The following is a 12,385-nucleotide window of genomic DNA, read 5'->3' on the forward strand; positions in this document are numbered from 1 at the left end:
TAATCAATAAATCAACAAGATGGCTATTTCTTCAGGGTTTTTCTCGGGGTGTACTTAAGATTAAACATTTGTGTAAACGTATAGATTTTAGCGGTATTCATATTTCAGAACTTTTGCGCTGATATATGTTTGCACTGATTATATTTAAAACAATATTTTGACGGATAAATTATTGTCACTGTGAGAATTCGTCATTTTAACTAAATTGTTTAAAAATCAATTTTACGTTAAAGGCGATTGTTCCAAAATTCAGCATCAATATTCTTGGAATATAAATAGAAGGGTTGATGGGTGAGTGACGAATGAATAGATTTTTATTACACACATTATACACCACTCTGTGATGATCACTTGTCTTCATCCCAAACTTAATCCCCATTAACATTCACAGGTAATACCATCCTGAACTCATCGGGTATCATCGCGAGAATACACAATCTATGTAATATCTCTTCCCCGAGGAGTTCCGGATTAGGCAAAACGTGTCGTACATTCAGCAGGATTCTTTATCGTCTAAAATATTTCAATCGTTGAAAATTGTTGAAATTAGATTTACCTAAAAGATCACGCGCAGATATAAAGGCCAAGTTGTACTAAACCTTTTACATTTAAACTATTACGACCGTTACGGTCAAACACTAAAAAGGTCATGACCATTCGGAACACTGAATTGGAGCGATGGTGGTCGTAAAATCCCATTTCTGTTTATTGGCATCTCTGTGGATACATAGATATCTTAGCATTTATTTATAAGTATAATGGCGTTACAAACGAGCCAAGCTGGAAACTTAAACAGATCACCAATAGAATTTGACACAGAAGTGTCCTAATGAAAGTAATGATAACATGATATGTCATCGTAAATATCACACAATGCCAGCCAAGTTACAATTATTGCTATGGCTTTCCATATTAGGAAAGTATATCAGCTGCAAAAATAACTAGTGTGTTTTAACAGCGGTGCATCATTTTCGAAGAGCAGTTCCGGGACCCATGACCCTGTCATGGTGAAAGTTATTCTTTTGAGATTAACATGGTATTCTTTTCTTTTCTATGTGAGAGGTAATACGAATTTCCTAACGTAGGACTGTGATAACGAAATTCCATCCCCGGACGAATTCAAGAGTGTCAAACCATTATCAAACCATCGGCAATCTTCGGGTTAGATATCTATTTGAGTTCGTTGTCACATCCAAAGGCAGGAAAAGATTCTTTTTATCAGAATTGTATTCAAAAATTACTTAAATTTTTACATCTATAGAGTAGAGATCAGTTCGGTCAAGCATGAATATTGATCATCAATCACGGATTTATAGAGAATAACCTCGAGCGAATCATCAAAGGTCTATATGTACTAGTAGACAGATATGACTCAAATTACATAGCATGTAGAAAACGGAATTCATTTTATATAACACATGGATACATATGATGACATAGTACATGCACAAAAAATGTAAATGGCGTCACCCTTTTACGTAATGACCTCATCAAAATTGGGGTTCTCTCATTTTACCCCAAAAATATGACAAAATGTGGACTGTTTTCATTGAAAATAAATATAAGTACATGCATGAACCATCATGAAATTTTTCAGAATTTGTTGATCAGCATTACACACATTTGCACAAAATTATAAGATGGCATATGCATGCGCTCATTCTTCCCATGAAGCATCTATGCTGAAAACGGTGGGAACATTAACAAAAAATGGCGCGAAATTTAAATTTGGCCATATTTGTGACGTCATATTGTCAAAAATAATGTCCAGAATGTGCAAAGGAGTATATTTTCACAACCCTTAAGATTTTGTTATTCATTCTAAAACTATTTATGTACATATATGTATGGATAACTAAAATTCGTTGAATTTCGGAGCCAAAAAGGCCATACATACAGTCCTTTTATTCGAATAAAGTATTTATCCGGTGCACTTTTAATATGTTTCGCTTTTTTTGCTTTATGAGTGTGGTCTAATATGTTTCTTGTCGCCGTGGGTGTTATCTAGAGATGTTTCCATCAAATATATTTCACTATCACAACGTAATTGAATCTGTCATCCTATCTGAAGTAGATAAGAATAGTTTTGATTTACTTGGAAGGTTCGCTTAATGTCAAAACAAAATTGATTCTGACGTTTTTGCGATAGAGCATGTCTTCATGAGCATAAACAATATAATAATGTATAAGATTATCATTACTATGAAGTCACTATGGTACGGTGTTGGTATTACTAAGCATTGGATAGCACTCATATTGAATTGGTAGCATATAACAATATAAAGAATAACAACGCGAGCATTCCGTTCGCTTATAAAGTAAAACGGATGTCGCCTTTGGTAAAGTGCCATCTGAATGACTAATAAAACGGCGTATTGATATTTAGAGAAAAGAGTCCTTTTATATTGAATTTCAGTGGAAAATCACCATAAACCGCTTTATGATTTATTAAGAGTACACTTCGATTTTTGTGTTATAACTCAATATCATACACTACAGGTTAATCCTAGCTTTAAGTTGAAAAGTAACGAGTACTTTCAGCATGAAAACCCCAAAAAAAAAAAAAAAAAACGCCATACAAACTCTAAAAATGTTTTCGTTAACAATTTCAATTATTTACAAACACAAATATTCTTAAATTAGAATTATAGAATGTTGACATCAGGCTATACGTATCTAGATGATTTTCACCTGTCATCTTATTAACTGTATGTAAAATCAATTGTGTGAATATTTAATACTGTACATATTTTTTTTATTTTTTTATTAATTTCAAAATTTCTTATTAAACCAAAAGATTTAATTTTGGATTGGGCAGCATACAAAGCCTATATATGCCCTTTCATACATACTGTTCACCATGAAATGTCCGATGTGTAGAAACATTCGAATTTTTTCACCATTGCTCTATCGGCTAACCGCCAATATTTCCATCCACATATTATTATATAAGCGCTCCAAACCACAAAGAGGAAATATACGCAAATATTGTAAGTATGATATGTTGCTTGTAGAGTACGATTATTGCCTCACCAGTTGTTTACTAGTTTGTATTTAATGTAAAGTGGTAACATGATATTGTAATTATAATACACCTATTAAAATAAATTTCATGACGAAAAAAATTGTCAGCTTACTACAACTTAGTGCGCTATCAAGGAAGCAGCAGCCGTAGAATAGTAGAAAGATTGATAATGATAAAGACAGTGCAAAATAAATAAATAACTCAATAGATAAACTAAAGAAAATATACGCAAATATGGCATGTTATTAAGTAACAAGGTCCATTGTTTAAGCATCACTCACATGACATAATGTTTTGGTTTTGTTCGATTCAAACATTGGATAAGTTCCAGTGGAAACATCAGCATTACCACATTAATGTGTTCTACCATCTACCTGTACTCTTGTGTTTTAGACAATGCTGTATCTATATACCAGTAGCAATAAATAAGTTGGGTAATGGCACAGCGACATTTCCAGGAACAGACAACGTCTAAATGTATTGTCTCCATATATAACATACGCCAATAATCCAGTCTACATTTACTCTGTAAGGTTTTGTAATCGAAAGCAATTTCAGACTTGCAAAGTGCACATCTGATCTTTTCGTGTATTAACAGTGACAGCAAAATGCACTAGATCCGATCAAGAATTGCTAATTGTGTCCAAACACTATAAATAGCCATACTTTCTTCCGTATGTTAGACCGTACTGGCTCCGTTATTCTGATTGGGTTAACTAAAAGGTCACATGACATTCTCACGCGGTATTAAACTGGCGCTCGATAGTAAAATGATAATAAAAATGTGGAGAAAGCTAATGATCCCAAAGAGACATGTTGACTGAAAATAGCTGCTTTATTGGTAATAGTTATCAGAGAATGCATGATGGAAATATCTAGTCTAACAACTAGACATTCAAAAGCATTGCACTGATTGACAAAAGTACATAGGTACATGTAAAGGTCAGCCACATAACAAACGCCACATCTCATTCTGTATATTGTTTATTTATTTAAACTGTAAAAATGCTTGTTATAATACAAACTCTACTGCGTTTTAGTTTTTGTCATTATAGAGACAATTTTGAAATACACAATATGATTTGGTGCTATCAAAAAGATCTACTGGACCATTTCAAAGTTATCCGGGAATTCTAGATTAGTTTACTTGAATGTAAAGTGAGCATTGTATTCGTGACCAACAAAAGACATGTACGGTTCGAATTGAACATCACTTGATTGGATGTAATGGAATTAAAAGTGTAGCTAGTACATTGTACGTGCCATTGTAACAGCTAACCAGTGTATGATTATACAAATTATGATTGAAACTTTTGACTAAGTACATCTCATCAGTTTTGTTATGTCTTTCTTTTTCTTCCCTGTTTTTTTCACTTTTGCTATTTCTTGTTACATGTAATATCATTTTTACTACTAACTGATATTTGCTTATTTAGTATTATATATATCGCATTTACAAACATTCTGATATACTACTAATTGTTGAGAGGATGTGATAGATTGTTCACAATCCGTTTTGTTTAAGCAATTATATAGTCTTAGAGTGACACAGATTCGAGTTAGCATTGCAAGGTTATGTTTGCTTGTTATTTGTCAAAATGTCTTTTGTAACTCAACCACGCATGTCCGTAGTCAGATAATAATGTGTAGAAAAAAAGAGTTATCCTTTTTCAATGTAAATTGTTTAACAAATATTGTTAAGAAGCGAAAAATCTAGATATACAATCAACATGCATTATAGTGTATCATAAGAGTACATCACTGTTTATATCTAATAATTACACGACGTAAAATAAAGTTTTGTCGTAACATCTTACAATTCACTGATTAAACTTGAATTTTTCTTAGGATAGTGTTGTTAAGTTTGAAAGAATTGTCTCTAACGTAAACCTTTCTTACTAATTTAATAATGATTTTGATATTGGCGTTCAATAACTGGTTCTATCTTAAGAATGTCCTGATATGACCAAGCTATGTTTTCCCAATGTAATTCTGTGCAACACTGACGTGTTTTTAGATACCCAAGTGAAAACAATAGAAAAAATGTGAGCGAAGATAGATAGGTATACAGTATCTTTCCTCATAAAATATTGAAAGGTCCGCATTTCTGATGTAATTTATTATGATTGATCGCAGATTGCAGATATAGAGGTAACAAAACTCCATCGTTATCATAGTCAGACAAAAAGAAGGTACAGTACAAAGTGAATTCATCAACTTACTCGTGTTGAATATACACGCTATGTTACGTAACCCTGGCGTGATACAGCGGTAGATACTGGGCAAAGAGAATGTTTATTGGCTCAAAACAACACTATTTATTGATGGAATGGATGTATTAGAAGGCAAATCGGACAACAGTTCGTCGATATGTCGGCACGCAAAGTGTTTGAAAAAAGCATGGAATTTCGACATATTACAAGATAGGAAAACCGGTGTAAATTTTGCAATACACACGTAAAATAGACTTGTACGGAAACCAATGGGGAGTATAGGAAAAATTAAACAATGCCGTCCGTTTATTAAGGAAACATATTTTTTTCGACTAAAAACTGTTAAATAATATTTTGAGTTTAGACATGGTTATAAGAGTGACAAAACCCCGCTAATTGCTAGTGAAATTGACACCTGAGTTCCTAATGTTTACCAGTGATTTCTGTAGCTCTTTAGAAGTAGCAGTGCCGCAAGTTCATATGAACCATACACAATAGTACTAAGACCCTGATATAAGACGAAAGTAAACGATTCTGATGAAAGTGACCTCGTAAACTATATGATAATCAGAAAGTGATTCCATAGAAGCGCCTATATGTTCGTCACAGCGGGCAGCAGCTACGAAAAATAAGTGAGGATAAATCGACACACCTTGGAATAATAACATTTGGCACTTTTTCACTACTTTAACCTATAAACGGAGAGCTCTATTATTACTCTGCAATCATTCAGTCATCTTGAAATTATTTTCGATCAATCTTTTTTGGAACATTTTGTTTTTATTATATCCCAGAGTTTTGTACAAGCTTGGCATCACGTTATAATAGCTGTTCAGTGGCAGTTACTCTAATTTGTTTTTATGATCGTATGGTTATAAAATTCCCAATGTTGGTATTTAAGACTTTCTATATATTGGATGGAAACAATTAGTGATATTGGTATAGTTGTACATGTAGGTCATTGAGCTGGCTTTACTTTACAACGTTTTATTTTTGTAGAGAATTCACAACTTTGATAACTTTTCGTCTCAATATAATATACATTGGTTTTTGATATCTGTTATAAAACAGTCAGTATCTATATTTTCATGTTCTAAAATGTGATTTTTATTTGATATCCGTGTTATATTTATAAAGACGATGACATTTCAGCATTTTTGATTATCTCAAATTAAATTTTTCCTTTGTCAGATTACGCCAGATGATTCTGTCGACAGCAGCACAGCAGACTTTGCAATATAATTGCAATACGTTTCTTCCCTACTTTCATCCTTTCCTGAATAACTAGTACTTTTGGTCCATCCGTTTTTTCTTTAGCAACGTCCTCGGGAGAATGTGACGTCACACACGCTTCGGGAGACGGTGATGTCTTAGACACCTCAGGAGATTGTGAAGCAACTTTCTCACCTGACACAGGTGTCAAGGCATTTGTGTCCAGCTGTTCCCGTACCCGCTGTGAAGGTTAAGTGTTGTTATTCATTAAACATCAATATCACTTTTTGATCTATTTAGAGTATATATACATTAATTTAATTGTATCTAATTATGTATATATTTATTTGTTTTAAACAAAAGTCTGATATTTTCGTGTTCTTTTCATCTTTATAAAGCAGAAAGTGTATATGGTATTGAAAGTATAAACCTAACAGAAAGTTGTCACATGTATATATGACAAGTATGTAATGATAGTCTCAGCAGGGGTTCTTGTTTATTATTAGTTTATTATTTGACGTTTTCCTTCCGCTGATCTTTCTTCTCTTGTGATCATTTGATTCAACGATCTTTGTTAGTATAACGTCATCATTTCTGAGAAAATGTCGTCTTAGTCTCCGTCTGTATGTGTCTGTCTCTGTCTGTCTCTGTCTGTCTGTCCGGATGTTGGTTTCCAGACGATAGCTAAATGAGAGGATATCATACTATGGTAACTCATGATGTAGGCAATCTTTGAGATCAAAGGGTGAACTGAAAAGGCCACAATTACTATGTAGAAGCTTTTTTTATTATTATTCTTTAATTTCCAGACGACGACTTTAAATGGTGTATGTAATTTGTTAACTCTTCAAATAAAGTTAAGTTATAAGGTAATACAAAAAACTGTGATTGTATATGGTGTCAAAATATAAACTACACGTCTATTCAAAATAAATTATTATAGAAAATCATTGTCCAGACTCATTTCTTCATTGCTTTCTATCAATTGTACACAAGTTTCATGATTGTGATGTGAAGGTCAAGGTTACATTTACTTTTTTTGGAAATGAATTATTAGGATTCAAGTGGCTTTCTGTCTCAGCTGAGCTTGTAACTACAAAGGATTTGGGGGCTAGTTGGAGTTTTGCTATTGTCAACTCAAGGTTAAGGTAACTTGCGGTGATGCGGACATGTATTGATACAGCATTACTCAAAACACTTTATTTTTCCATTGTAATAACATACACGAGACAGTCGATACCAAGTCCGATAGGTGTTTTGACTTTCAGATGTATTTAGCAATTAAGGTAAGCAATATCCGTTGTTTTAATCACAATTCCCGATGTACAAAGTAACTACGTTATGCATAGCAGTCTCCCCTGACTTAACTGTATATGCACTTAGTTTCTTATCATAGTCTAAATAGGTCTGAATATGTCTAATAAATTCGTATGGTAGTTTTACCACAATTGCAACATCTGGTACATGTACTTTGGTAGTTGGTAGTTAGCTTGTTATACTTGTTTAGACCATAAATCTGTTGCTTGTAATGCTGTTTTATTATTGTTTCGATATAATGTACAGATGTCATTTTGAATACCATAGATTTGTATGTTGTATAGCTGCATCAGAGTAATGATATAACCATCAACGATTTGTCCATCTATAGCTAATTATGATAGCATTTTCATCAATCACTTCATGTTGTATACGTTTACTTGTTAGCCGTAAGGCTAAAAGTTTGATAAACCATCAACTACATGTAATTTCGTTTCAACAAAGATTAAAAAAATATGTCATTGAACGGAGAATGAACTGTTTATCAAATGCAACACCATTTTTACGATTTTGTCATCTCAAAATGTGTGAGACAATATTTAAGTGAATAATGTGTCTGTGCTGTTGTTTCGGTGCGCATGACTGCTAAAAGGGAAATAACTCTTACTTACCAGCAACAAGTTATCCCACAAAGAGATTTTCGGTGTTTTTATTTTATACCATTGTGGTTCTGAAAATAGAAATAAAATTTACTGGTCATTTTACAATAAACGTATATTTAGAATTTGCTTACATCATTAAACTCCTCTGAAATGGAATAGATGATTCAGCAATTGCCTCTACATTCAGTGGGTTATTTCAATCGTTATGTAACTATCTATATTATCTTTTTGCAGATGCATTAGCCTATCTACAATCTGTATCTCTTTTTCAACTCTTTCAATTCACCTTTGCCACAAACCATATAGCATAGGAAAAGCATTTAAAGCTTGATATTTACCTGTAGGACTTGAATATGGAATGTATTTCCCCCATTTTGTTTTGGAAGATTGGTCATCACCAGTGCCGCCTTCGGTACCTTTGAATATTCAGGTTATAAAATAACCATAATACATAAATAAATAGATAAATATAAATAAACATTTTATAAATTAATCGATGAATAACATACACAAGTGATTTTTACATGTTTCGTGTTAGTGTCTCGGTAGCACAGTACTGGTAGTTACATTGTGTTAAGAAATGTAATAATTTCGTACTATAATTAGCAAGTAATTGATATCGATCATTAAAATACCTACACAGAAATTACTTTAAATTGGCTAACTTGATTTCTTACCTTGTTTTTCTTTCTGTGAGAGTATGGTTTTATCTTTACTTGGTGATAAGCCGAGGTGCTGACTATGCACCATTCGCAATCTCTCTAAATATTCCTCTGAAATAATATGTATATAAACAGAAAGTCACAAAACAAAAAGCGAACAAGACATGAAAGATGATACTAATAACATTGGAGTCAGAATTTGATGCGCGTCCATGTTCCACTTTTCTTATTTTTATATTTCCCACGGAGGGAAAGACAAAAGCAAACTCTGTAATATTACAATAATATGTCCCTGGTGTCAAAGTGATGTCTTTGGTGGGGACTTCCTTTATCGTAAAAGGGATTGGGACGACTGGCTTAGTGTTGACATAATTTCCCGGCATTACTATCACGCACTATCGTTACTTCACAGTGACAATCACCCATGAAGTCTCGAGGATATGAGTCGAACAGCGAAAAAAGTAGTTCTTTTACTTTTCATCATCGAAGTTACAAAAATTATAACAATGAACAAAATTCTTGTAATTAAGCTGCATACTTACCCGTGTCGACTTCTCCAACTGGCTTCTTGGTAGCGGAATCAACAAATCGTCCGAGTAACGGGTCAAACACTCCTCGTGATCGGGGTATTCCCGATTCTGTCGGTACTGTGACCGCTGAGGTTGACATGATACAGATACCTTAAACTGGGGGAAATAGATAAGTGGAAAAAATGTTACTTTTTCAATTCTTGTGACTTAAAATATTTCATCGGGGATTTGAGGAAACATATTGTTTTGCTCCTGCGGTACAAAACCATAGTATGTCGCATTGAACATAACATTATTTATTATTGACGATTTAGGTTTATAAACATACAGTGTGTTGTAAATTCATTATTATCGGTTAACATTTCGGCCGGGACAAAAATCACTGAAAGAGATCGTATAACCCTGTTTAAAAGTTACAGTCCGCAAAAAGATAACATTTTTAAAAGAACAACAATAAGAACCAGGCGGAGCAAAAGAAATACAATAGTCAAGCCATCATTTTATTCAGGAGTGACATGGTAAATATTATATACAGTACGATCATTCTACTAATGTGGATATTAAGTGGACTCATGACAAGAACTAGTAGCTCAACTCATTTGAAAGCAAACAATTTCCAGTGGATGTAAGTCTTGGACTAGTGAGACTTTTACATCGTGTTTCTGTGTTAATTTGCGTAATTAAGTAACAGATGATCTTATTATATAATCTTGTTGGCCTTAACATTACCGTAACAATTCTCACATTTTTGTTTTAGCAGAAGTATGACACGCTGTATTCAGTAAACAGCCAAATGATTTCTCTTATTGAACATATTATATATGCGAACCTTCTATAGCTTCCTTTGTGAACCAACTTTGTATTTTCCTTTTCGGATCTACTTACCTCACCGATACAAGTTTCTTCATCAACAAGTTATCAGACGATTTCTCGTCAAATTCCATTTCTCATGTCATAATTATTTCTTTTGTGGAATCTAAAAATGTCCTTCTTTGTTTACTTGTTTTTTTTTCAAGTACAGCTGAAAGATTTTGTTTTCAATAAAAGCCTTGTACTCTACATCTCTCCCTATGTTTTCTTTCAATGTCCTGATAAGATCTTAAGTTATGCATTGTTTTTTTCCACCTACCCTTAAATGGAATTTTTGTATAGATCTTAAATTTCCTTTGTGAACGAATTAGTCCATATATGTTTCAATAATTTAATTTAAGACTCCAAGTAGTAGCATGTGTGACCAAAATTTGCAAGCCCTGTTAAGCTGAAGGTCAAGAGGTCATTATTTCCATAGCTAGTATTTTTTTTTTCTGTATGCAATGGTACACAAGACATTTTCTTTAATAGAAATCCCTGGGGACGAATTCTATAGTCCAGAAAAGATCTATTCCATCGACCTAATTTCCCTTGTATTGCTAATGAATTCACTTTCCTTAGTGATCTCAGATGAGGCACTGTATCAAATGCCTTTTTGAAGTCAGGGTGAATGATGTCAATGTTGAACAATACCTTCGAATAATTTGTTATTTTCCATGTTTGGACTTCCGGTGGTTTTATATTCTTTGTTAGCTACTGTTTTCACGAATATTAAGTCTAGAGAAACTTTCCACAAGCTTTTATGTCCCCTCATGGTCTGTGTGCGACTCATGGAGAACACTAGTCCGCTAAACCTGCCTATAGACTCTACGACAGAGTGAATTTCAACACACTAAACAGTTTTAAGGCAGTTCTGAATAGGCATTGGAAAAACATCAACAGAAATAAAAGTTCAGCCCAAACTGCTATGTCATCATACTCAACCAAACAATCATCAATTACCATGCATCAATACAATAAATTAAGGCAAATTAACCCATATATGTGTGTATTGTCTGCAACTCTGCATATAAGTAGAATTAATTTTCTTAAACTACATACCAAAGTAAGATAAAGAAAATCATGAATGAGAATAAATCTAAAGGATGCCAAAAAGCGAAGACTTACGTAAGGCAGATACTGATATAACCGATATATATTATTAGGCTTTTTTAATATATATATATTTTTTAATTCTAATATAAGAATATTGTATTGGGCTATATAAATATATAGTCTATAGTCACTTTTGTTTGAAAGCCTAATAATATAGGCAGGTTTAGCGAACTAGGACAATACTAGATGATCTTCAATAACGTTCACGCTCCTTGATTATCCTATAAGGCAATCACTACCCGCTTGAATTTCTCGTTTGTTAAATATCTCTAATATTTTGATCTGGAAATGAAATTGGGGCCATAAAAGTCTGACGTTAGTAAAATGTTCAGTTTGGGCTAATAGTAATTGATGTGATCATGTGCTACCCACCGAAGCCATTATTTAACAGACCTAGGATAAGATACATGTAAATTATGTAAATTAAATGAATTATCATTTACATTGTAGAACCCGTTGGTTGACAGAACTGCTCTGTTAATCCCAAAACAAATTTATTTGCATACCAAAAAGTATTGCAATACACTGTAGTAAGATCTGTGAGTTGAATATTAACGTTGAAATTAATATTACTCTAATCTACTTACTTTTCCTAGAGTCAGCCACCGATGGCCTGCCTGTATGTGTTGTCATGGACGTTCTGTATGACGTAACAATAAGCAGGTCTGGTGACAGCATGGAATGATCATGATGACGTCATAACATAAAAAATGAATTATGAGTGATAAGTTTCAACAATGATCCTAAATCAATTACAAAAAATAGAAAGTAGAAATGTAACATAGATATTTAAACAATGTTGAATTCTATTTATCGATTTTTTAAATGTATGCAAACAGGTTTTTTTTCTGAATCCTTT

At 33.1% G+C, this 12,385-nt stretch overlaps 1 protein-coding gene across 1 annotated transcript; it reads right to left on the minus strand.

Annotated features, from left to right (window-relative positions):
- Nucleotides 1–3,978: 3,978 nt before the first annotated feature.
- On the minus strand, nucleotides 3,979–12,228 carry LOC138335045 (uncharacterized). Its single transcript, XM_069283948.1, has 6 exons — nucleotides 12,114–12,228; nucleotides 9,574–9,717; nucleotides 9,047–9,142; nucleotides 8,708–8,785; nucleotides 8,379–8,437; nucleotides 3,979–6,691 (listed from the first exon to the last, which is right to left on the minus strand). The coding sequence occupies exons 2-6, from the start codon at nucleotides 9,698–9,700 to the stop codon at nucleotides 6,431–6,433; spliced, it is 621 nt and encodes a 206-aa protein (XP_069140049.1). The 5' UTR covers nucleotides 9,701–9,717; nucleotides 12,114–12,228; the 3' UTR covers nucleotides 3,979–6,430.
- Nucleotides 12,229–12,385: the final 157 nt, after the last annotated feature.

The sequence above is a fragment of the Argopecten irradians genome, chromosome 11 (genome assembly GCF_041381155.1).
Source record: "Argopecten irradians isolate NY chromosome 11, Ai_NY, whole genome shotgun sequence".
NCBI lineage: Eukaryota > Metazoa > Mollusca > Bivalvia > Pectinida > Pectinidae > Argopecten > Argopecten irradians.

Excerpts from the sequence above, each read along its gene's own strand:
- LOC138335045 (XM_069283948.1), bottom strand. The coding sequence starts at position 9,700 with ATGTCAACCTCAGCGGTCACAGTACCGACAGAATCGGGAATACCCCGA. Across the intron at positions 8,786-9,046 it reads CTCACAGAAAGAAAAACAAG|GTACCGAAGGCGGCACTGGT; the intron begins GTAAGAAATCAA and ends GAATATTCAAAG. Across the intron at positions 8,438-8,707 it reads TCCATATTCAAGTCCTACAG|AACCACAATGGTATAAAATA; the intron begins GTAAATATCAAG and ends TTCTATTTTCAG.